This window comes from Lutzomyia longipalpis, chromosome 4, assembly GCF_024334085.1.
Source record: "Lutzomyia longipalpis isolate SR_M1_2022 chromosome 4, ASM2433408v1".
Taxonomy (NCBI): Eukaryota; Metazoa; Arthropoda; class Insecta; order Diptera; family Psychodidae; genus Lutzomyia; species Lutzomyia longipalpis.
Genome location: NC_074710.1, coordinates 10,083,692 through 10,109,393, shown reverse-complemented (window position 1 = coordinate 10,109,393; position 25,702 = coordinate 10,083,692). Strand labels below are relative to the sequence as shown.

Genomic DNA, 25,702 nt, shown 5'->3' with positions numbered 1-25,702 from the left:
AAGTTTCTATTTGCAATTTTTACGTTGATTTTTTATTTTAAACAAAAATATAACATCATGAAGTTTTCTTGCAAGCCTTTCTGTGGATCCCCACTGTAATTTGTATTTAAGCGAATAAAAAACATTCGCGCGGGACTTTTGTCTGTAGTTGAATGTGTTTAAAGAACTCGTGCACAGGTAGAGAAGCTTTAGGACGCTCTCAGTCACTCTACGGTGAGGTTTCATTGTGCTCCCATCAGGTGGTAGAACGTTGCAAAGTGTTTTGGGAATAAAATAAAAAGAATACCTAAATAGAAATCATGATAGAGATACAACAGTTGCCGGAAGATGTGTATAAAAGTGTTGTAAAATCAATGAAAATTTGTAGATAGTTTTGTTTGCTTAATCCTGGAAATTCTCACAGTGAAGTTTTCCAAGAATTTTCCCGGAGTTTTCCTTGAAATACAACCCAGAGGAGTTTTTTGTGTTAAATCAAGAAAGAAATTAAAAAGTTTATTAAATTCCCAACATGAAGATAAAGCAGAGATTCCTCAGTAACTATGATAGTGGTAATTAAAATTTTCCTTTTTATATCATCTTGTTGATGAGTCTTATCATCAAGGAAAAAAAGTCGGGGGAAGAAAATGTGGGGGAAAACGTGGAAAAAATCAATCGCGATGTCGTGCTCAAAAAGTCAGTCTTTTGTTAAAATATGAAGACAGCAACAAGAGAAATATACATATTTCCAAGGAAATTTCCATTTAGATGATGATGATGGAAAACCTCACATCCTCAAAAGAAAACATATTATTCAAGGTTAAATAATATCCTTACTGTGCCTGTGAAAATATTGTTTACGATTGATTGATTTTTGGTCTGTCTCTATGGTAGCATAATTATGTATTCTATGTGTACACACAATACACTATGTAGTACACCGTTGTTATGATTTTTTTACATTAAAAATTCAATTCTTTGTAATATTTAATATTTGTAATATATATTTTTTTAATTCCATTAAATGAATTTAAAAAAATATATTGATTTCAAAAATTTGGTGCTTTTAATTCTCATAGCCAAGACACATTAGTGTACTATAAAAAATCACATAGTTTGGTTAATTTATTTTAAAAGAGAGCATAGAAAATCTCATCATAAGAATAAATAAAAAAAAGCAAAGTTTAATTTTAAATCTTCTGCGAAAAGAAATAAATTATTCAACACGTACCATAAAATCAACTATAATGGTGTCCGGACTACCATAATTTTTTTGTACTATAAAAACTGGGAATTTATTTCTGTTATTTTTAAAATTAAGAAAGAATTACTTAACCTGTGTAAAGGTTAGTCCCCCGTTGCTATAAAACTGACAAAAAGCTCCTATAACATCCTGAGAATGCCTTTGAATTGCTATAAAATTTAGAAATTTCATTTTTACCCTCTTTGGGATAGATAAGGGCACTTTTTCTCGATATTTTATCATAAAAATTCTCAAACTTTGGACAACAGTGTAATAACCGTCAAAAAAAATATATCTCACCAATCTGTTCCTGACACATAAGTAATTAAGATGTTTACAATGTGTAATTCCAAAGGCGAACAAAGTACGAAAACATGCGGAAAGAAAGTTTTTCTCTTACAATCTGTTGACAAGACGAAAGAACATTGAAAAAATTTATTATTCCTTCAAGGTTAATTGAATCCTCATAGACGAGTTTTTGCAGACTTTTTTCTCTGTGGTTTATTTTTATTTTATCCACATAGGATTAATTTTTTTCTCTTCTTTCGGGAGGAAAGAAATATGGTTCGACTCAGCTGGTGGTACTTAAATTTATTACAATGTTCCCTCATAATTTGATTTAATCACTAATAAAAATTAAAAGTTTTTTTTTAGTGTGAAATTAAACTGAGAAGTTTTTCTTGGAGATTTATGACAAGACAGTATTCTGAAATCAGGTTTAAGGGTTAATTCTGGCAGAAATATTTTCTTTTCATTTTTTATATCTTGAAATTTGTATAATTTTGACAGTCAATGACAGTTATTGCTTTGAAAATTTGTTCTATTTCGTTTTATAGAAGAAATGAGAAGATTTTACTGTTTCAAAAAATTTTTTAAAGATTTTTTTTCCAAGATTTTTTTTTATAAAAGTATTCTTCGCATTATTACAATACTAAGGTAACAAATTAGAAAATGAAACTTATTTTTAATGAATTACAAAAATTCTTATAACTGAAGACTTTCAATAAAAATAATAGAAAGATTTTAGACAAAATCAATCCCATCGTTTTTCAATTTTGAAGATTTTTTTCTTGGCACGTACAAGTTTGAATAAACTCCTTTCCTTAAAGACGAAATTTTTATTAGTGCACTAAATTCGTGTTTAACTTTTACATTCTAATGTCATCCGTTTAAGGACCATTGGGTCATACGCTGACCCAAAGACTCAAATTTGAAAATTTTTCATTTTGTATAATTATTTTATGAATATTGAGTTCAAATTAGTACAAGACTATGTCTTTACAATCCCTGATCATTTTATGATCACAAAGGGATATCCCCAAGGACTCACAGGATCAGGAAGGACGAAAAACCTTAAATTTTTGAGTTAGGTCTTTTTTTTTGCCAAAAACGTCTTATTTGAGCTGAAAGGAACCCATTAAAATTAAAGGGTTAATTATATTCCATGCATTATTTTTAGCTGTGATTCTTTCTTCAAAGAAGCACAGCTTCTGTGTACACTCTAAAATGCAAAGTCGTCAGATCGGGCTCAAACTTGGGATGACCACGAATTAGGGTCCCCACATTCCAAAAAACGTATGCGCCAAAAATTGGTCCGTCCGTCCGTCCGGCCGGCCGGAGTACAACTCTGAATTGCGAGAGAACGGTAATAGATAGAGACTTGCGGTCAACGGCAAAGTTCATATATCAGGTGGAAGACATACGATTATGATGTCAAATCCAACCCCCCACCCCCACGTCCGCCATTTTGGATAACCCCCAAATTTTGTTTTCGCTATATCTCAGTCCCTATTACAGCTAGAAATTTGAAATTTTGATATGTTGTAGGGGCCATCAAGACCTTTCCAACGATACCTCATTTTCGAAAATCGGCCAAGCCGTTTAGCCAATATGGCCGCCACAATTTTTCATCGAAAATCGGCCATAACTCGAGAACGGCTTGACCGATTTTGATCAACTCGGGTTCAAATGAAAGATATTAATGAGCCCTACAACTGCTCGGAACATTGCAAGTTCAAAAAATGACCGCAAGTGGCGCTAAAATCGAAAACAAAATTTTCGATGAGTTTTCGATGAATATCTCGAGCACCGCTTTATAGAATTGCTTCAAATTTTGATATGTTATAGTTGGCTATAATATCTTTTATCATGCCAAAAATGAAGAAAATCTATGTAGCCGTTCCGGAGATATCGCGTTTTAAAGTTAACATGACATATCTTGAGTTGCATGAGACCAACGCCCCGCGAAGCGGGGCGTTTTATATATACACATATAAAAGTAAAGTAAAATATATATAAATGCATAGATATATACATTATATATACATATAAAAATGCAAAGATAAATATTAAATATAGCATGAATGGAACAGTATAAAGCGAAAGAACGGTAAGTAAAACTTACAGGCTGTGATTCATTCTTTGTCAGTGAAATGTGAAGATGGCTGAAAATTGAGGATGGGCAAATTTTGAGGAGAGACTTACTCGTGAGCCGAATCACAGCCAACGCCCTCCACGATTCAGACTTTCTTCAAAATTTCAGCGCGTTGGCTGTGATTCGGCTCGCGAGTAAGTCTCTCCTCAAAATTTGCCCATCCTCAATTTTCAGCCATCTTCACATTTCACTGACAAAGAATGAATCACAGCCTGTAAGTTTTACTTACCGTTCTTTCGCTTTATATTTTTTTAGAATTGTAGGGTATTACGTTATCATTGCTAATCGCTATAAAACTGATTTGTTTTTGCTATCTATATCTAATGCTTTTCCTATCGTATTGATTAAGAGCTTTATCATTTTGCAAACTTGGAGGTTACAGACGATCTATGTACATATAAGCCTATTGATTTCTTATCATATGGAAAAGTTTATATGTGCGCGAGGAATTATCTTCTAATTAAATTAACTCTTGTAACCTTTACGCAACAAGTTGGGCAAAAAGGTGTGTTTTAGTGGGCTTCATAAAGGATTCTTTTTTTGAGGTCTTTCTGTGAAGAAATCACATTGACTAATTCCAGAGAAAAGTATAGAAATAAACCATGAATGAGAGCCTTGAGGTGAAAACTCATTTCTCAGCTTTCATTTAATTGCTTCCGCCACGGTATGGTGTTTAGTTTACCTTTTTTTTCTAATAGGTGGAAAAGTGGGGCATATCCTGTAGTTTTTTTTTACTAGACATTTTCTCTTTTGAGGTCATTTACCCAAAATTTCCTTTTGCTCCCTTTGCTGCTAGGACACGTAGGTTTTTTCTTTGTTCTCAATTTATAGATTGTGTTAATGTTTCTGACCTCATTTTTATGCCAGAGCGCGCCAAAATTTGCAACAAATCATCTTTCCCCTTTAACCAAGTCAAGAGAACTTTTCAAATTAAATAAGTTCAAGGTTTATATGTCTTTTGTTTCTATGAGAGAGTGACAGAGAAAGAGAGATAAAAGAGAAGAAAATGTGTTTTTTAACCCGAGGCTGTGTGGTGTGGTAATTTACTCCAATTTGACCATTGTTGGTTGTGTGTCGTTGGCCCCGGATTGGAGCTGTTGCTCCCCAATCATGCTAAAAATTTTCCATGTTGACGCAAGATGGAATGACACGAAAGAAGAAATAGGTCGGAAGATTTTTGAGAGAAATTTTCCTAATATTTTAATGCAGATAAATAATTTTCAATTATTAAGCAAACAACATACGGAGGTTATAACCGGAATATTTGTGTAATGTTTGCAATTTTGTGCTTCACTGCACATTTTAATGCGATTGAGGGTGTTTGCAAATAAGTAGATAAATATTAAAGCAAGAAAATGGAGCTTCAACATTTGTATTGCGTTGGAGGTTGGTTTGGTATAATGAAATACATAATTCATTTTGGGAAATGATAAAAAAAGGCTATTGATGGAAAATATGAAGTACAAAAAGACATTCAAATAGTTTTTTTTGTATTAATTCAAATTAGAATTAACAGAGAGATATTTTTACTGTTAAAAATGAAGAAGTTTATTCGCAGTTTTTTAACTTTTTAAATTTTTTTAGAATGTTAAAAATCATTAAAAATATTCAATTTATTTCCTCTTTATCCGCTACGAAACATTCTGTCTGAATAAACACAATACTTTTATTTTCCATTGAAAAGCAAAATCTTGCGAAAAGCCTCTTCAGTCAATCACTTAAAATATATCTCTTACGTTCGAGATCTTTTCAACGATCCACTTGTCTAATTTTAAAAACAAAAGGCCCCCATTTAGCACAAGCAAGAAAATAAAAATATTTTCATGTGGTTTTCTCCTTCTTCTCCTGCCCTCACGGGCTGATGCCACTCCTTCGTCAAAATTGTTGTTTATTTTTGCTGTTTAAAAGAAGATGAAAAAAGAAAGAGGAAAAATTTAGAAAATAAGCAAAGTCAATGATAAGAATTCCCAAATTCAATCCAGCTACAAAGAAGCTTCAATTTCTCAAACTTGTTATTTTCACGAGAGATCTTCCATTGCCTTTAGAGACGTGGTGCGCGTGATGTGCGAAAGGAATATAATCAAATGTCTCAATATTTACTTATAGAATTTTCATGATTTTTTTTACACAAAAAGAATTCTTCAAAAAATCATTTAAAGATCGCTAATATAAAACTAAAAAAAAAACTCAACAATGTGATAAAGAGTTATTGTTTCAAAAATCTTTCACCCACACGCAATTAATGGCTAATCATAAATTTTATTTGTCTTGTAATCACGCACTGAATGATCATCTTTGGATATTTTGCGTTTTGTTTTTTTTTCTTCATCATTTAAGCGCATGATGTTAATCCTTTGATAAGATCGTATTAAGTTCTTAAGTAGAAGATTATAAAACTAATTTACACAGCATCTCACGCTGATACGGTCACATGCTAAAATAATATTTGTCACACGGAGTCATTTTAAATATGTTTATTCGTTTGCCAAAAGGGGGCCAAGATGTCTGACGAAAGTACAAATTGTGCTCATCCTCTGATATACTTTTCTTATGAGATAACATGACAGAGTGAGAGCGTAGGAAGGTCAACAAAAAGGGAATGAACCTCTCAAATGATATAGCTATACATTTTAAATATAATAATTTGAGAGGAATATTCTATCAAATATTCTTTTGGGTTTTTTCTATCAACAAATTGCAAAAAGTAAAACCTCAAGATACGCATAAAAATCCCAAAAAATCGATTTAATCTCATTTTTTTTGCAAGGTCTCTTTCCGTCTCAAATCACGTGAACTTGAGTCACATTGAATTTCCTTCTTCTCTCTTCTTTTATTCTCTTTTTTTTAACTCCATGTTCCAACTCAAACCAATAATAATGTCAACACACCGATAAGCTCACTCACAGTGCGAAAAAAAAAAGATGAGCAAAAAGTAACTTTATTCACACTTCTTGTACCCCTGGCCATCATGCTCACGCGTACATGAGGCGCGTCTAGTAATTTTTGAGTGAGTAAAATTGATTAGCGGACATATTTAAGTCGACAGGAACAAAAAAACAAATATATATTTAAAGAGCTTTTGACGTAAAAGCATTGTTAAAAATTATATTCACGCTCCTCCGGTGTTTATTGATGCTTAAACACGAGAATATCGTTAGTTTAATAGCCTGTGGTAGGTCTTTTTTTTTCTTTTTCATCGATTTGGTATTTGACACCGCATGAGTCACAAAGAAGGATGGAGAAAAGTTCGCCAAAGACTCTTAAAATCACACAATTATCACAAATCTCATTGATGTTTATTATGACTCAGAATTTCTATTCAATGAAAAAAATGTTTTGAAGATTTAATGAAGATGTTTTCATTAGAATTTTGTGCAAAATTGATATTACATAGAGGAATTATAGACGCGTGTAAAATATTTTTACAAAAGAAAATTTCTTATGAGTTTTCGTATTTAAATTAAATTTTGAAAGTTCAACTGAAAATAAAGGGTGTCATACATCCATATTAGGGTGTCATACATCCATATAAGGGTGTCATACATCCATATTAGGGTGTCATGCATCCATATTAGGGTGTCATGCATCCATATAAGGGTGTCATGCATCCATATTAGGGTGTCATACATCCATATTAGGGTGTCATGCATCCATATTAGGGTGTCATGCATCCATATTAGGGTGTCATGCATCCATATTAGGGTGTCATACATCCATATTTGGGTGTCATGCACCTATGGAGCGAAGTGATAATTTACCTTGTCTACAATATTTCTTTTCAAATATAATCTGAAAAAAAAGGTTCTCAAATTATTGGGAGAAAAAAGCTTTGAAAAGTCTGTATTTGAACCCGCGTTACTTGTTTAATCTAAGAAGGAACAATTAGAAACTCTCGGCTATTTTAAGCCCTACATCATGGATATCAATCTTTCTTTTTCATTTTTCAATATCAATCTTTCTTTTTCAATTATCAAATATTAATTTTTCAAGCTCTTCATATTCTTTAACGATTTACTTTAAATTTTAATTGATTAAAATTCATATAATAATTATTTGAAGAAGATAATTTTAGGATTTTTTTTAAAATAATTTTAAAACAAAAAAAAATATTTTGGCATAGGTATTGATTCTAATTCTGACTTTTTTTGAATTTCTTGTCATTTCAGACGATGCAATGGAGGATTGCGGCTTTCTCAAGTTCACCGATAATGACCTAAAATCATCCTTTTTGCAAGCTCTTGCCACCATGAGGAAGCATCGTCTCTTCTGCGATGTTATTCTCAATGTAAGTTAATTATATTTGGATTGTTTTTGCAAAGAAACACGCGTGCACAATCAAAATTCATTTTCAAAATACTCAAACACAGAGATACGAAATCATCAAAATTATAATTTTAATTTAAAAGTCCCTTTTGCAGACGTTTTGAAAAGGAACTGAAAAGAAAAAAGGAAGTGCTCAATTTGATTATCAAGTTGCTCACAACACTAAAAAACTATTTTATTTTATTTTAGAAAAAAAAAAGAAAAAAAGAAAAATAAAAAGTGAAAGTTAATTATGTGCCCTGTGTGTAGGGAAGATGAAGAATGGGGGTGGTTGGAAATGGTAGAAAATGTATATTGATGAGTTTCTTAATTTTTTTTTCTTAAAGTTCTGTGTTTATCAGAAAAAAAATGTCCTTTCATTAGTCATGATTGATATTTTTATTCTTTTTCTCATTTCGTCTTTTGTGTGGGCGAATATTTTCACACATTTAGGGTGTTTTACTTCTCGATGCAGGTTGGCAATACCGACATCCATGCTCATCGAAATGTCCTGGCTTGCGTTTCGCCGTACTTGATGGAATTATTTAGTGTTGAGCAGGTAAGAATGGAATTCCAAACTACATAAATCCTTTAAACTACGAGACAATGCGGAAGGACATTTTGCGCCTTTTTGCCGAGATGTGCAATTTTCTCCAGGAATATTTTGCAAATGACCTCTCAACCGTTATTACACCAGGGGGAATGAAAAAAAGTCCTTTTCAGGTTATTTTTAATATTTATTGTGAATTTTATTGAAGGAGGAATACCAAAGGGGCAAAAATGTGGAAATGAAAAAATCATAAAAAAAAATCCTTTATCGAATATTTGAAGGATTTTGAGATTGGGGTTGATTCTGTCAAAAAAGTTTTCTTGTATTTTCTTGCAATTTAAAAGTTTTTGGAAGATTTTGACAGATGGTGTATTAAAATTGTTCTATTGTCGTTTTATAAATGAAAAACAAAGGATTTGTTGTTCCAAGAAACAGTTAGCATTAAAGAGCTGTGAAAAGTAATTTTCTTTTACAAGCAGGATTAAAGAAAGAAAGAAATTGTCAAAATTTTTCAAGATTTTTCTCAGAATACCAAAAAAAATAAAGATTCTTGACAGCATCGACCTCAATGGGTCGTATTCTATGACCAAGATATCCTTGAAATCGTTAAAATTTCAGAACAATTTTCAAAGATTTCAATCCTTGAAATGGTTGAAATTTCAGAAGATATTCTTAAAATTCTTGAAATTTCGAGGATTTCTTGGTCGCAGAATACGAATGAATGGGCCTTATTCAAAAGACAAAAAAAACCCTTGAAATCTTTGAATTTTGTACTGAAATTTCAAGTGATTTGTTGCAAAATGGCGTGTTTGAGAAAATCGCAAAATTCTCCGTTTTAGTGGGTCTGAAAGTGAAATTCCTTGTTGCGGATCAAAAAGTGAGAAGTTTAGCTATCAACTACTATCAATCGCTCAGGTGGAAAATCATTGGAAATGTCGGAAAATTCGACCGACTTTATTTAGCCCACTGGTGACTATATTTACCCGCCGCGATTAAAAAAAGTCAGAAGCGGAAGGGTTTAGGAAAAGCTCGAAAACTCATATTTCTCGTGTAGATAGAGAAAAATGGTCTGAGACAAAGTTGTAGGCCAGGAAATTTCCTATAAGAATGACCTATCGAGGAAATTTTCTTGACCTTGGGGAATCTTGCAGATAAGGATTTATCCAAATTGACTTTTTTTACTCCGGTCTCCTCAACTGAAATTTCAAAATTTCAAGCGAATTTCAAGGGTTTCTTGGTTGCTGAATAAGGCTCAATATTTCAATAATACTATAAGCTCACATTTTTGCTCCTTTTCAAAGGATATTTTGGGGAGGATTGAAAGAAAATCTTCTCCATTTTGAAAATTATTCCTTTTTTGTGTCTTTTATTTTGTCTTCATTGTATTTTTCTAGGCAATTTGGGGGTGTGAAAGTGAGAGAGAGATGGCAAAATTTCACGTGAAAATTGTTATTTTCTCAGCATATTTTATGCTTATATTATGCATAATTTTATCACAAAATATTTTTTAAAAATAATTTTATCTTTTTTTGCAAATTAAAAAAAATCAATAGGAAACGCAAAGTGGAGCTGGTGATGGAAGTATTCCGAGTTATCGCTTGAATGGCGGTATGAGCAAGATTGCTCTGCAGGTTCTCGTGGATTATGCTTATACAGCTACCCTGGAGATTCCTGATCCATTGGTGAAGGATGTCTACTTGGCTGCATGGAAGTTGCGCATGGATCGGGTGGTTAGTGAGTGTGCCAGGCATTTAATATCCGAATTGACGCCTGAATCGTGCATTGAGACGCGTTCATTGCCTGGAATTGCCAAAAATAAGGCATTTGTCCTCGAAGTGGATTCCTTCATTGCTAAGCAGGTGAATTACTTCTTCTTTGAAGTGAAGAAGAGAATAAAATTAAAAGAAAAAAATCAATTAAATATTTTTTTCTCTTTGGAATCTTTGCAATCATTTAGTTTGCTGATGTGAATCAATCTGCGGAATTTTTGCAATTACCCTGTGTGCAGATTGAGGTGCTGTACCAAACAAAGCAAGAGATGTCCCTTGTGACCCATAATTCCCTTGCACGCCTCGTTCTTGACTGGGTGAAGCGTCAATTGTCCGAGGAGACACTCTCAATGCCGCACCTCCTTGAACGGAGTCATTTGCTCTATTTGGCATTGGATAATTCCCTTCAGGATTGCTCAGACCTCCCGCCGGGGCATGAATCTGAGTCGGAATTGGTGCAGGACTACAAGCGTCTCGTGCTTAAGTGCCCCAGCAATAAGGCACGTCGCAAGTGTCTAGCCGCCCCCATACGACCACGCGTGCTGATCTACTCACGTGACATTGGGGGCGAACGTGAGGAGGTTGAGGGGAATTTCCAGCCAGACTGGAGTGTTTTGGGCAGTATAAAGGTGGCTGATAATATGTTTGTGGCCCTCGTGACACTCGATGGGGCACTCACGCGAATCTCCATCCAGCTACGTCTCAATGCCCCAGCGAGTGTGTCACCCATTCACACGCCCGATGCCATAATTTTTGGCACGAAGAGTGACACGGAAGAGGATGCTCCGGAGCTCTTTTGCGAAGTTGCTGCAATGTCCGGACCAAAATGTGGGCTCGGTGTGGCTGAACTCGATGAGAAACTTCTCGTTTGCGGTGGATACGATCGAGGTGAGATTTCAACTTATTTATTTTTTTGCCAATAAAAAATGATTCACGTTCGAGTTTTGCGAAAAAAAAATAATAAATTAGCATACGTGCTGTGGGTTGTGATTCCTTTGGACTCTTTTAAATCCACTTCCAATTAAAATTATTTTATGGAGACAGGTGTAATTATGGTGATGCAAAGTTCCGATTGCAATAAATTACTCATTACATTTTACTTTCATATTTTTTTGCAATGTCATTTATGATGATTAAATATTTTTTTTTAAATTAAATTTTTTAAATAAATCTGTGAGAGACAAAAAATGCAATTACTGATCAATTTTCTTTGATTGCATAGAAAACAATTAATTACGCGAAATAAATTCAGATTAATAGGATAGAAGATTTATTGGATTGTAAAATTGTCGTTCAAAATGAGGTTTAATGACAAATTAAAAGAGGAAGTTGAATATTAATTATTAAAAATTGGGGAAGTATATTTAGCACTGAAGTCCTAGATTCAATTCGAACTTGGCTTCAATTTGCATTGACAAAATTGTTAATGAAGCGTAAAAACTCTGTGCTTTAAAAGAAAGATCTTTGATTGGTTGATAAATTCATACAAAATATTTTTATTGGCTGCCTATTTCACGTCAGCATCTGGTGGAGCCTCAGTGCAATGTTGATTTGAATAAAGTACAATTTGTAATTTTGAATTATCAGAATTTTACTTTTGTGAACTACCTATAGTTTAGCTTTGAATAATATTTTAATGAATAAATCGTAAAACATTAAACGTCAAATATAAAATAAGTTAACGTCAAATATTTGATTAGAAACGTTAAACGTTAGGTTGGATTTTTGAGGAGAATTGAACAAGAAAATGTCAAACAATAGAAAATAAAACGTTAATGGTAAGAAAGAAAAAGTGAAAAATTATAAAAACTTCGACAGTTAGAAATGTCAAATGTTAAGAAAGAAAAATCAAACGTTCGAATAAAAATTAATAGTTAAAAAAACGTTCAATGTTTAAATATAAACCTGACATTGGAAAAAACGTCAAATGTTAAGAAAAAAACGTCAAAAGTTAGGAATGATACGGGAACTGCGGGAATAAATGTCAAACATTGAAAGAAAAACGTAATAAGTTAGAAAAGAAATCGACATATGTTAATCAAACGTTCGAATAAAAATTAATAGTTAAAAAAACGTTCAATGTTTAAATATAAACCTGACATTGGAAAAAACGTCAAATGTTAAGAAAAAAACGTCAAAAGTTAGGAATGATACGGGAACTGCGGGAATAAATGTCAAACATTGAAAGAAAAACGTAATAAGTTAGAAAAGAAATCGACATATGTTAGAATAAACGTCAAACGTTCGAATAAACATCAATAGTTAAAAAAAACGTCAAATGTTAAGAAAGAAACGTCAAACGTTAGAAATGATACGGGAACTGCGGGAATAAATGTCAAACATTAAAAGAAAAACGTAACAAGTAAGAATATAAATTAGCATAAGTTTATTCTAATAAACATCAAACGTTAGAACAAACATCAATCAAACATCAATCGTTGAAAAACGTCAAGTGTTTTAAAATTAACCTGACATTGTTACGTCAAACGTTGGAAAAGAAATGTCAAACATCGGAATAGAAACATCAAACGTTGGAAAAGAAGTGTTTAACGTTAAAAGACCTGTTAGGTTAGAATTAGACGTTAGAATTGCCTAAATAAATAAAAAAAGGTTCCAATTGGAATTGCAAGAGCTGTTAATATGGCTCAGAAATTTCAAATCTTCAAATTTCTTTCTCATTATTCATTTCTAACGTTGTTAAAAAAAAAGTTTTCAAGAACAACCCTTCAATAAATTTTTATTTCCGTCCACAGATGTTTTTTTTAATGAAAACAATTTCATAAAAATGTCTTCTATTTCTGGATTAATTTTATTAAAAGTAAAATCTTTCTCTTTGCAGGTGAATGCCTCCGTCTTGTTGAGACGTACAGTCCGGAGGAGAATGTGTGGTCACAGCAACCCCATATGATTGAGGCACGTGGTCGTGTGCAAATTGCCGTGATTGAGGGCACAACATTCGCCGTGGGTGGTAGCAATGGCACAACGGAGTTGGATACAGTTGAATGCCTGCCCGCGGGTGCATCAAAATGGCGCAAATGCTGCCGACTACCGCTGGCAAGGAGCAATGCTGGTGTGTGTGCCCTCAATGGGAGAATCTACTGCATTGGCGGCTGGAATGGACAGAGTGGTATACGGCAGTGTGATGCATTGGACATTGCGGAGGATCGCTGGTCCAGCGTGCAGCCACTCATCACGGGACGCACTCAGGCTGGTGTGACGGCATTTGGGGGGAAATTGTGGGCTGTGGGTGGAAGTGATGCGTGGAATTGTCTCTCTACGTGTGAAGTTTACGATCCCGATGTGGGACAGTGGACAGCAGCAGCGTCTCTCTTAACGGCAAGACGTGGATGTGGTTTAGCAGTGTTCAATGGGAAACTCTATGCCATTGGTGGTAGTGATGGATCCCATTCACTTTCCACAACAGAAATCTACGATGAGGAGACTAAAGTTTGGGTGAGTGCAAAATGTATTTTTTTTATATTATTAATTTTTGATTTTTTAAAAGAAGATTTTGCCTCCTTCTATTGGCACACATCCTCCTGCAAAAGAATCAAAAGGAAGGGTTGTTACTAAAGGGAGGCAAATGAACCACTTAAATGTGGGTTAGAATGACACAGTGATCTCATGGTTAACACAAAGTGAGATCATTTCAGAATTCTGCACATTCCCCTATCTTGTTGAGAGCGTCATCATTTTCCTAAATCCCCTCGTTTCTTCATGCTCAAATAGAGTGAACTTGAGTCACTCATACACCTTGTTTTTTTCCCACCTGTTTGTTTTCTCACCTCAAGAAATTATTGTCATTGATAAAAGCAAAAAAAAAAGGTTGGTAAAGAGAATGATGAAGGATTGAGAACTCCCGCAAATATCATTCTAAAAATAAATTTAGCGGCATTAGGAATGTTTTATTGTACCCATATTATTTGCAGAAGAATATCTCTAATCAATTGGGGGGTTTTACAACATGTTCTTTAGAGAGATTATGAAGAATGTTGGAAGCATAAATCTTCTTCTCCAAGCGGACATTATCAGTCTGATGATTAGAGCAATTTATAGTTTTCAAGAATTTGCGTAGAAGTTCCCAAAAGATTTGTTGCTTTTTTATCTCTTTGAAATTTTATGATTAAAAAAGGAAATTTCCTCTCGAGTTTCTTGTGATAAATTAGCTCAATACTAAGGGATCTTATTTCTTATCTAATATTCTTGCAAAGGGGAATTTATCTTAATTTTTTTTTAATCTTTTAATTTTTAGCCGCATAAAGTTACAGATTAGGAAGCAAAATTTAAAAAGAACTGAATTCAAGGCTTAAAAGTACTAAATTAAAGGTTTTTAGTTCCAACAAGGCTCAGAAGAGGAGGAAAAGTCTTCGGAGTACTAAATTCAAGCTTCAAGAGTGATAAAATCAAGCCTAAGAAGTACTCAATTTAAACCTCAAAGTGTTAAATTCAAGTCTAAACAAAGTTATTCTGTTTCCAGTACTAAAAAAAGAAGCCCATATAAAGGAGTTAAAGTACTAAAAAGTACTAAATTCTAACTCAAAAAATACTAAAGTCAAGCCGGAAGAGTGTTAAATTGAAACCCGAAATAACTATTCGGTTTAGAGTTCTAATAAAAGGTACATGTTGAGAAGATAAAGAAAAAAATAGATAGATCCTAAAATAGATCGTAATTCAAGCACAAAAAGTACTAATTTCATAATGAAAAAGTTCTCAATTTAAGGGGGGGGGGGTCCTCTGGAGCAAATTGTTGGAATTGTCATATTTTTAATATTTTCATTTTTCTTGGAGTTTTTCTTAAACTAGGTTTTCCTTGTTGGTTACATTTGTAGCCTAATTATTGAAGAGTAAGAAAATCACTTTTCGCCATCTAGAGATTTTTCGACTTTTCCACAGAACTGTCCTAAAACGCAAAGGTAGGTTTTTCTCAGGATCTACTGGATGGATTTTGATGGGGTAAAAAGCAAATGAAAGAGGAAGCATTGGCGGAGAATGTACCGGAACAAAATTTTGAATTTCGACTCAGAAGCTGAGAAAAGTAGATAAATACTCTTATTGACTTTTCTCAGCTTCTGAGTCGAAAATCAAAAATTTGTTCCGGTACATTCTCCGCTAATGCTTCCTCTTCCATTTGCTTTTTACCCCATCAAAATCCATCCAATAGATCCTGAGAAAAACCTACTTTTGTATTTTAAGGTAGTTCTGTGGAACAGTCGGAAAATCACAAGATAGCGAAAAGTGATTTACTTACTCTAATAATAAGCCTTTAAATGTGACCAACACTGAAAAATCAAGGTTAAGAAAAACCTCCAAAAAATAAAAATATTTAATTTCACCAGCTCTCAAAAGAGACTCCTCTTAAGCCGATCATGATCTTCCTCATGATATTGCGGTCTTTGAATCTTCCTTGAAGTTTTGTGGACTTGCGATCTTGCCGTTTGACCATATTAGGATCACAAGTCTTACGATCTTAGTCTATCTAAGGCAATAGTTATTCACTCCCAGACATTATTTTACACGAATCTCCTTCCAAAAGATCAGCATAATGAGAAAAGAAAGTAAAAGGAATAAGATTAACCTTTGGAATGCGGAGGCCTTGGTAGTTACGTAGAATGCGAAGGTGGGGTCGTTGAACGACCCCAAAAAGAAGGCCAATTTTCTCCCAAATTATACAACCTGGAGTTGTCGGGTTAGTGCCTATAGATTCCTTATATAGTCCTCTTGCACCCTGCACCACAAATTCGCCACCCGGAAACACGCAGAAGAAGATATTAGGGAAAAACATTTTTCACTCATTTTTCACAATTTCTTTTTGAGAAATTTGCCAAGAAACTGCAATTTTTTTTCACTCTTCCCCACATTCCCCTCACTTCCCGCAATGTGATAAATGGCAATATTTCTCGAATATTCTTTATTGTTTTGCACATTTACATGCTTCTAATTATGTTTTGTGTTGTTTATGCTCTAAAAAATTTTCCGCAGCATGACCGTTACACCAATTTTTGAATTCCCTTCTTCTATATTTTCCTTAATAACTTTTCTTGTGGTGGTCGGATTGAGCTGAAATTTTTACACAATCTCCTCAGATAACCAAAGAACTTATTTCCAAAAGATGGGAATAGTATCTTTTATATTTATGGAGATATAACACGAAATATAGCGCTGGGGTCGTTCAACGACCCCGCTCCGCATTCCAAGGGTTAAAGTAATTTTTTTTATCAAAGATTGAAAAGCTTTAAACTTGAAAAGATTTTTTGAAAATTTCCTGTTTTCAAAGCTTTTCAGTACTTTTCTCATTTAATTGATTTGAGTAGAGTACAAAATAAATTTAAATTTTAAAAAGTATTGCTCAAGAGGAATTAAAAATTCATTCAGAGATTTCCTACCTTTTGTATGATTGCAGACTCAAGGTCCAAATCTCACGACACCTCGCTCAAATGTCTCTGCTGTGGTTGTGAAGGATAAACTTTATGCTGTTGGTGGATTTTCTGGTAAAACATTCCTCAATACAATTGAATACCTCGATCCCAATACGAACGAGTGGACAACATTTGTGGCACAACCCGAGAAAGGCAACGGAAGTGCTGCTGATGATTTGGGGATCAAGGAAGTTAATGGAAGAGAGATTAATGGATCAAATGGGACCACAAATGGATCAACCAATGGCGCCGAAGAAAATATCCCGCATGAGGTAACAAAAAATGGTATCAATGGGACGCATAAAAGTCCTGAAAATGGCATTCACATCAATGGTGATCATGGTGATGCAATGGAAAGGAAATTATCCATTGTTCTGGGGTACAACAGCTTCGCAGAGGCCGTAAGTGAGGCTCAAAATGAAAATGAATAAGCTCTGCGTGGTTTAAAAGAAATGTCGTTGGTAGCAATTTTTTTTTGGAAAGCAGCAACACATTGTTTAAAAAAAATTCTTATATTTTTTTTTCTAAAAATTTGTAGAATTATAAAAAGCAGCATTATATTGCTTGATTGTGTAGTGATGAAACAATCATAAATGTCGTCATAACTTAATATTTAAAAAACAAACAAAACTATACAAGAATATTTAAGAAAAAAAAAACAGAACATGGTAAAAAAAACTGCACTCTATATGCCCAAAATTGCAACACTTTTAACCAACTAACGTAATTTAAATTGAAGAAAAAGTAAAGAGAAAATTTAAGGAAAATCTATTTTTAAAATAAGGTCATTTCTAAGGAAATTAAAAAAAAATATTACTAAACATTTTTCTGGGCTAAAGATAAGACATTTTTTTTGGTTCAATCATAATAAAAAAAAAAGTTAATTCCAAATATCATAAATTCTGGTGCCATTTTTAAATGAAAGAAAAACAAAACATTAATAAACTTCAGATTTTTTTTTTGTTTTTGGAAGTTTATTATGTTTTTGCTACACGTTTATGGCTGCAATTGTTTCTCTTGATAAAATTTTAAATAATTCCTAAAGGAAAAAAATGAATTTGTATGCAGGAAAAAAAATTAAACGAACATTTCTGTTGTCATTCGAACCGGGGTTACTTAGAGTGTGAAACATGTGTTCTATACACTGCTCTAGATACTTCTCATTTCAGCAAAGTCTGATATAGTTCTCTGCGTGCAAATTAATTTTATTTCCTTGAAAATCTTTCAATTTTTAAACAGAATAAAAAAATATTCTGTTTCTATATTTATTATTTCTCAAGTTAATTATTTTTTCTTTTCTCAAAAAGCATTATTTTTTAATTATAAAAGACCTTCACTTTAGAATGACAAACTTACATCCAAGTTAATGGCATCTACTAGATGAAGAGACACAGACAGAGAGTATTTAGCAAAAAAAAAAGGACACAAGAAATAAAAATAAAAAATAAATTTGAAAAGGTAAGAAATTCTATATTATTTTTATATTATTATAATTTATTTTTTGAGCAAATATAAAGACAAAAATACACATAAAATAAAACAACAGAATATGAGCTATCAATAAATAAAATTATGTGTTTGGGGTTTCTAAAGGAATGAAAGGTTTTTTATAATAATAAAAAAATAAATAAAAGTGTTTATAAGCAGGGAATTTTTCCAATTAACGAAGATGAAAAATTAAAAAGAATTTAGTGTCTTCATTGCATTTGCTGCCATTTTTAAGAGTGAAAAAAAAAATGTAATTAAATCACACACTATGTCCACTTTTATTAAAAATTTATTATATTTAAAAATGAAGAAGAGATGTTGTCTCTATCCACCAATTTTAAAAAGAAAACTTTAAAAATATTTAATAAAAATGCATTGCGGAGGATTTTTTTTATTTATTGATAGCTCTTCACCCCCAAATACATCGGCTAACTGCAATATTTTTGATGACGACAAAACTTTGAAAAAACTTGAAAGAAAAATTGTTGATAAATCTTTAACAAAAAAAACCGAAACATAATGTTTTCCATCTTTCAAAAATTAATAAATAAACATACAAAATGAAAAATCATAGCAATTTTAAGAATATATAAAAAAAATATATAATAAAGAGATTAAATAATGAGAAAAAATATAAAATAAGATTTTAAAGAATAAAGCTCATTATAACACGATATTATTGTGTGTGAAATTTAATTTCAATCACCATATTAACTAAAAAAATAAAAATATTGTGATGTAAATGTTTTAAAAGAAAATCTATAAGAAAATGAGTGGAAAACATCGGTGAGAATTTTTGAGAAAGTTAGTAAAAAAAACAGAAAAGAAACAAAATAGACTGAAAGGAATTTATAATTTAAAAGAAATGAGTAAAAAAAAACAATTTATAAAATACATTTCCAATATTTGAGAGTTATAAAAGAAAACTATAAAACAACTTTGAAAAAAAAGTGGGGAAAATCCAAATGAAAAAAAAACACGAAATTTGGAATATTTTATTGCAGCAATTCTTTTTGTGATGCACATCTTTTTGAGACGGAGGATGATTTTAAAAGACAAAAAAAATTAAATGAGGGATTTAAATGTATAATTTTTTAGTGTCCTAACATTGAGAAAAAAAATAGAAAATACTATACAAAAAAATCAATGTCGTAGTGAAAAATCCTATAAATTCAAAGGAACTTTGCACAAATGGCTTCATCAGTTTGATATGGATTGTGGGTGGAGTTTTTATTATCCAATGAAAATGCAGGTAGAAATCTTTTTTGACATATAACTGAAGAAGAAGAAGAAGTATTCTCTCTGATTGGTTGAATAATTTTTACTAAGCTGTCTATTGGTTAATTCTGACCCTAAACTCTTCTTCTCCATTTTGGTGGAGTTTCAGTGCAAAGTTAATTTGAATACCATTCTAAATAAAATATAATGAGAAAAAGCTAATTTTAAGGAAATAAAAAAAATCATTTTCTCATATACGATAAATAAAAAAAATGAAATGAATAAATCATTTTGATTTAATTGTGATTTTACAACCTCTATGGAAGAAAAACAAACTTATCTCAATATTTACAAAAAAGAAAAAAACAAAAGAAAAATTAATAAAATGCATATGGAAGTTTAAGGAAAAACAATAGCAGTGGCATAATTTGCTACTTTATCCGATTTTTTTTACTAAATTTTCTTTGCCATTGACGCCATCTTGAATTTTACTGTATTAATGATTTTATTTTCTACTATTTCATTCTTTCAAAAATTTTATTTTTTAAAAGAACAATTTAATATCAACTATTGCCTTCAATCAAAAGACATTAAGTCCATAAAGCACACTTTGTTGCAAAAAAAAAGATGGCGTCATAAGAATACGAAAAAAAACATAATTTTTGGTTACAAACATAAAAGTTTCATGAGATTTTTTATTGTGTGACAATGTTATTAAAAAAAAACTGAAAAAGAAAACATAAATTTGTGCGAAATCTAATGATTTTTTTTCTACTCTTATTTAATCTAAATCACCAACAAAGTAATAAAATTCTTTGTACTATCAAAATTGTCGTAGGAAATTGATGAGCCGAACTCTGGGGAGATGGAGCGCGTTACAAAGAGTGCAAAATTGCGATAGGAAAGGTCACATGCGTGTCAACGGGCAGTTTTAGAGAGATTAGTTGGCAAAGGCGTGTGCTGAAGACACAATTAGAGATGGGAATAATGACAGAAAGTTAAATTCTCAATGGTCTCAATGTTTACGATATTCACGTAAAAGCTACATTGGAAGAACGCAACAGAACTTGATGAAAGTATAAAAAAAGATGGCGGGATGTGGCGTCCTTTAGAAATCACCCATTAATGAATGAAACTTTGATGTTTCAATGTTTCTTGGTTTCCTTCATAGCCTTCATATTTGGAAGTTTTGCAGGAATTTAATAAAATTCTCCGCGGAAATTGCTGAGGAGTTCCACGCGAGATTTTCCAAATTCAATTCATTTAGTTTTTTATTAGATTATTCTTGATTCTTGTTAGAAAATTAGTTGTCTACAAATAATTTGTATGAATTTCGTGTAATCAATACCATTTCTTTTGGCCCCAAAACTGGCCTCTTAATGTTGGGGCAACTGATAAGGAATACTCTCGGATGCTGCTATGGGAATTTTGTTGTTTTCAGTGCCTCTCTGGCCGTTCAGTGGCACCAACACGGAGCTAATTTTCACAAGAAAAATCCCAAAGAGTTTTCCCACTGTGGGTGTGTCTCCCATCCTCCCGTAATGAGTGCGTCAAAAATTCTGAGATCACTTGGAAGGAGGAATTTCCTTTCACGTGGATTTGCGTCGAATGTTGCGGGTGAAAAGACCTCCCTGTATGATTTTCATGTGGCAAATCAGGGGAAAATCGTGAACTTTGGGGGCTTCTTACTGCCCGTTCAGTACGGAGACTTTGGCATTGCTGCATCGCACAAACACACAAGGAGTAAGGCATCCATCTTCGATGTCTCCCACATGCTTCAAACCTACGTGAGAGGTGAGGAAATTACAAGATTTTCATTTCAAAGTTTCTGTGAAAATTTTTTTTAAACAACATTTGTGGTACCTGAAGAAGGTCTAATAAGGACACACTCTGTCAGCACATTTATCAATGTATAAATGAATATTTGGGAGATTCTCATCAAGTGCACTGACACACTTGAAGAAATCTTCGCAACTGCACTTAAAATCCGCAAAATCTTCTGGGCACTCAACGTAGAAAGATAATTCACTAAAATTCATCCAAAATGACCACAAAAGAGAACAAGAAAATGCCACAAGAACAATCCAACGTTTCCGCATTTTATTCATCGAATGGTTCAAGTTTTAAAGAAAAATTTTCGCGTAAAGCAATGCAAGTAAAAGCAACACCTTTATTGTCACAAAATCCACCTGAATAAATTTAGTATAAAAATAAAATATATTCAATGTCTTATCATCTTCAGTGTTGCGATAAATGCGGAATTTTTAAATTTAATTTTTCGTGTGCTAAATAAAGTGAATAATTTCTTCTTTTTTAATTAGGCACAGGAAGTTCCTATATTTTTTCAGTGATAAAATATACTTCACTTGATGAACCTTTTTATCAAATAATTAATTTGAAAATTATGTAAAATGATCAAATTAGAATAATTCGTTTCTTAGTAAAAACATTTTAAACTAGGTAATGAATTTTCTGACAATATTAACCGTATTCACATTTTCATCGAGAATATTTCGAAAAATATTTCAATATTCCGAATATTTAAAAAAAATATTCTCTTAGAACGTTCACGTTACTTTTATAAGAATTTTGATGAAAAATTAATAGAGATTTCATGGTAATTGCATTATGGCCTGAAGCTAATCTGTTTAAATTAACCTTGCAATGAAACTCCACCTATTTGTGACGTAGCAGTGCAGTAGCCAATGACAATGCTTTGTTGGAATTTATTCGCCAATCAGAACACGTCTAGCACAATTTCTTCTTCTTATTAAATTTAATTTCATAATTATTCCTTGGTCGTTTAAGATCGTTTAAGATCAGTGAACCATCCCATAAATTATGGTAATCATTCCTCTTGTTCAGGAAGCGCTGCAATTGATTGTTTGGAATCAATTAGTACAGCAGACATTGGTGGTCTTCCCGATGGTTCCTCCACATTGACTGTTTTCACAAATGATCGGGCTGGGATCCTCGATGATCTCATCATTACACGCCTCTCAGAGTCCCTTCTCTACATCGTCTCCAATGCTGGTTGTCGCCAGCAGGATATGGATATTATGTCCGAAGCAGCTGAGCGGTTCCGGCGTCGTGGGAAGAATGTCGATTTGGAATTCCTCATGCCCAGCGATCGTGCCTTGCTAGCTGTTCAGGGTCCCGATGCTGTACGCTGCCTCCAGGAGATTTGTGATACAGATCTGCGGTATTTGCACTTTATGACATCCACACGTGCCGATGTGGCGGGCATTGAGAATTGCCGGGTCACCCGTTGTGGCTACACGGGAGAGGATGGCGTGGAGATCTCCATTCCGGCTGATCGTGCGGTGCACATTGCAGAAGCCCTCCTGGCGAGTAAGTTGAGTACAGTGAAAATGGCTGGACTTGGTGCGCGTGATTCGTTGCGTCTCGAAGCTGGACTCTGTCTCTACGGGAGTGATATTGATCAGGAAACAACGCCTATTGAGGCCAATCTTGCATGGCTTGTTGGTAATTTCATTCGGCTCAGTAAAGGACCCCAGAAATGGAAATTTATTTATTTTTCTTTCCAGCAAAAAGACGAAGGACCGAAGGAGGTTTTCCAGGTGCCAGGATAATTGTGGATCAGCTGAAGAATGGATGTTCACGACGTCGTGTGGGGATTCGCTCAATGGGTGGTCCCCCGGCGAGGCATGGTGTGGAGATCTTCACGGAAGATGGGAAGGTTGCAATTGGTAGTATAACAAGTGGATGTCCAAGCCCAAGTGCTGGTGGCAACGTTGCAATGGGCTATGTTGCAGAGGCTAGCAAAGCAAATGGCACAAAGTTGCAGCTGAAGATCAGAGACAAGCTCTTTCCAGCTGAGGTGGCAAAGATGCCCTTTGTCAAGTCAAATTACTACACAAAACCTAAATCTTAAATGAGACTTCTTCCACTCTGTAGGAGAATATTATAGGATAATTTTTTAATTACAAACCGCCATTTGCATTTTTAGTGGAATTTTTATGTTTTAGGGGTTTTAGGTTGTTTTTTTTTGTTTGAATTCAACAAATAGATACTGAAGTCTTTGAAAATTCAAAGAATAGCTTGAACTTGGTTATCTGAAGCGGAAGACTAGTTCAAAATGTGCGAGAATTTCTTTTTTTTAGGATAAGAATGTTGAGAAGAAAACCGCGGGGGTTGTTTCTGTTTCCGTTGATAAACCTCCTTTGATGTTTCTTCTTTGCTCTTTTCGCCGGAGGAACAAAAAAATTAAAGAAATTCGATCAATTTTTATTGTGTTAATTTTTTTTATGAATGAATTGTTAGAGGATACTTTTTCAAATGGTCAAAAGGATTAAATAAAATGGGAATAAATAAAAAAATGCTTTTTTGCTTTCCCACCATTCAATGAAACATGTTTCGTGGAAGCATGCGTGAAACATTTTCCGCGAGAGAGAGGAAATTCTCGGCTCTCTCGGAAGAAATTTTTTGAAAGAAAAGTGACAGAAGACAACACAAGCCTTCATTTTTACCTTTTCGCGTTTTGTGTTGTAAAAGCGGAAAAATTGACTTAACTTTGTGTGCCACAGCGGTGGTTCCATTGTCCCAGTTCAACGGCCAACGGTGGGTGCCCCCCGTGTGTGGAGGATGTATCATGGTAAGGAGTGCGGTTACTGTGCGGAGAAGGATGCCGAAATAGCAAAGCTCAAAGCGGAGTTGGCACAAACAACGCTCGAGCTGAATCACTTCCGATCATTCCTGGGGCAGCAAGTTACGTTCAGCCATGGCAAAAATGATGCCATCATTGAGTTCATTGATGTTCCTGTCCAGAATGCGGAGCCCGAGCCCGTCCCCGTGAAATCCAGGTGAGTGTTCTTCGACCATTTTTTTGTGCCTTCGTGAAAGTGGCTTCCAGCATCCGCGAATGGCGTGCAAAATTTCATGAAATTCACTCTGAGAAGTGAAAGGCCCCTCAATGTTTCATGAAATTTTCACATAGAACTCTGCGAATTAATTGAAATTTTGAATTACCTTCAAAATAAACATTTTTATACAATTTTGATTTTCTGTTTGTTTCATGTTCTTATAAGAAAATTATGAAAAGAATAATTCATGAAACATTTCTGAGATGTTTCCATTGAAAACTTGTAAACCTAACCCGTTCATAATGGCTGTTTCTCTTTTTCTTTCTCTTCACCGTTCTTTCTTACAACAAACTCTTCCGGAATGCTTTTAGGAGTATGTCACCGGCTCTTGGGAATGTTGGTGCTCCCCGGGAGGTGACCCCAATGCCCGAGGAGATGAATTATGCCCCAAAACCGGGTGAAATTGCTTTTGGGCATGTTGATGGCCTAGATGTGGCACAAGCAGAAATCTTGGAGATTATGTGTGGCATCTGTCGGGACATCTTTTCCGATCCCGAATCCTTCAATGCACATTTTGTCAATCACACCACCACCGAGGCACCCCCAAGTACAGATGGGGACATAATAAGGGCATCACTTAGTGACTTCTCATGCCCAAATTGTCAGCAACGCTTTGATCTGGCATCGAGTCTCAAGGAGCACATGCAGATGTGCAAAGTTTCGCCGGCACCACGAGCTGAATGCCTCATCTGTGGTGACACCTTCGGCGATAGGTTGTCCTTCAAGGAGCACCTACAGAAGCATCCGGGAATTAAGATCTACGAATGTGAGTTGTGCTCCAAGGCATTCGGGGACACAGCTTCGTACAATAGACACATTGTGGAACTCCATGCCGATAGGGCGTCCACAATATGTGACATTTGTGGGAAGAATGTGAGTTTGCAGGCATTTGCGGCACATCGGAAGCAACACACATCGAATGACGAGTGGAAGTGCAAGGTGTGCCCGAAAATCTTCCCATCGGTGCATGAGTACAATCAGCACATGAAGGTGAGCCACATGAATGGGGATAAATCCCCAACGGGCACCCCAGCAGAGTGCCCTGTGTGTAAGAAGCAATTCTCGGGGCAGAGTCAACTGACCAAGCACATGCAGATCCACTCGAACGACAAGAAGTTCCAGTGTGATCTCTGTGGGAAGAATTTTGCCCTCAATGGCTACTTAAAGAAGCACCTAAAGAAGGTGCATGGCGCCGTTACGGCTTAGGGTAAGTGCGCGCCACAGGTGCATGTGGAGGCCAATCTAAAATAATGAATTATATCAAAAGAAAAAAAAATGGAAAACTTTTTAAGATAAAAAAAAATCGTGGGAAAATTTATTTTAAACGTGTAAATAGGACAAGAAATAAAAATTCTTTTCATTGACTACTGATTCCTTGGCATTCCTTTCCTTTTAAAAATAATGAGCATAAAGAGTACATCTG

General features: G+C 34.0%; 3 protein-coding genes across 4 annotated transcripts; all 3 read left to right on the top strand.

Moving 5' to 3' along the window:
• Positions 1-128: 128 nt before the first annotated feature.
• Positions 129-20,156, top strand: LOC129796069 (influenza virus NS1A-binding protein-like). Of its 2 annotated transcripts, XM_055837772.1 has the most exons (7): positions 129-548; positions 7,820-7,938; positions 8,431-8,514; positions 10,059-10,364; positions 10,463-11,162; positions 13,114-13,727; positions 16,675-20,156. In XM_055837772.1, the coding sequence occupies exons 1-7, from the start codon at positions 509-511 to the stop codon at positions 17,119-17,121; spliced, it is 2,310 nt and encodes a 769-aa protein (XP_055693747.1). In that variant the 5' UTR covers positions 129-508; the 3' UTR covers positions 17,122-20,156. The 2 variants fall into 2 exon arrangements, with proteins under 2 accessions (XP_055693747.1, XP_055693748.1); XM_055837773.1 differs by lacking the exon at positions 129-548 and having other exon boundaries at positions 7,819-7,938; positions 8,409-8,514.
• A 601-nt stretch (positions 20,157-20,757) lies between these two features.
• LOC129796147 (aminomethyltransferase, mitochondrial) lies at positions 20,758-23,347 on the top strand. Its single transcript, XM_055837913.1, has 3 exons — positions 20,758-21,190; positions 22,262-22,882; positions 22,945-23,347. The coding sequence occupies exons 1-3, from the start codon at positions 20,776-20,778 to the stop codon at positions 23,289-23,291; spliced, it is 1,383 nt and encodes a 460-aa protein (XP_055693888.1). The 5' UTR covers positions 20,758-20,775; the 3' UTR covers positions 23,292-23,347.
• A 461-nt stretch (positions 23,348-23,808) lies between these two features.
• LOC129796169 (zinc finger protein 2-like) lies at positions 23,809-25,650 on the top strand. The gene is made up of 2 exons (XM_055837944.1): positions 23,809-24,219; positions 24,591-25,650. The coding sequence occupies exons 1-2, from the start codon at positions 24,002-24,004 to the stop codon at positions 25,483-25,485; spliced, it is 1,113 nt and encodes a 370-aa protein (XP_055693919.1). The 5' UTR covers positions 23,809-24,001; the 3' UTR covers positions 25,486-25,650.
• Positions 25,651-25,702: the final 52 nt, after the last annotated feature.

Excerpts from the sequence above, each read along its gene's own strand:
- LOC129796069 (XM_055837772.1), top strand. The coding sequence starts at position 509 with ATGAAGATAAAGCAGAGATTCCTCAGTAACTATGATAGTG. Across the intron at positions 10,365-10,462 it reads ATTCCTTCATTGCTAAGCAG|TTTGCTGATGTGAATCAATC; the intron begins GTGAATTACTTC and ends GCAATCATTTAG. Across the intron at positions 13,728-16,674 it reads ATGAGGAGACTAAAGTTTGG|ACTCAAGGTCCAAATCTCAC; the intron begins GTGAGTGCAAAA and ends GTATGATTGCAG.
- LOC129796147 (XM_055837913.1), top strand. The coding sequence starts at position 20,776 with ATGTTGGGGCAACTGATAAGGAATACTCTCGGATGCTGCTATGGGAAT. Across the intron at positions 21,191-22,261 it reads GCTTCAAACCTACGTGAGAG|GAAGCGCTGCAATTGATTGT; the intron begins GTGAGGAAATTA and ends CCTCTTGTTCAG. Across the intron at positions 22,883-22,944 it reads CAATCTTGCATGGCTTGTTG|CAAAAAGACGAAGGACCGAA; the intron begins GTAATTTCATTC and ends TTTTCTTTCCAG.
- LOC129796169 (XM_055837944.1), top strand. The coding sequence starts at position 24,002 with ATGTATCATGGTAAGGAGTGCGGTTACTGTGCGGAGAAGGATGCCGAA. Across the intron at positions 24,220-24,590 it reads CCCGTCCCCGTGAAATCCAG|GAGTATGTCACCGGCTCTTG; the intron begins GTGAGTGTTCTT and ends GAATGCTTTTAG.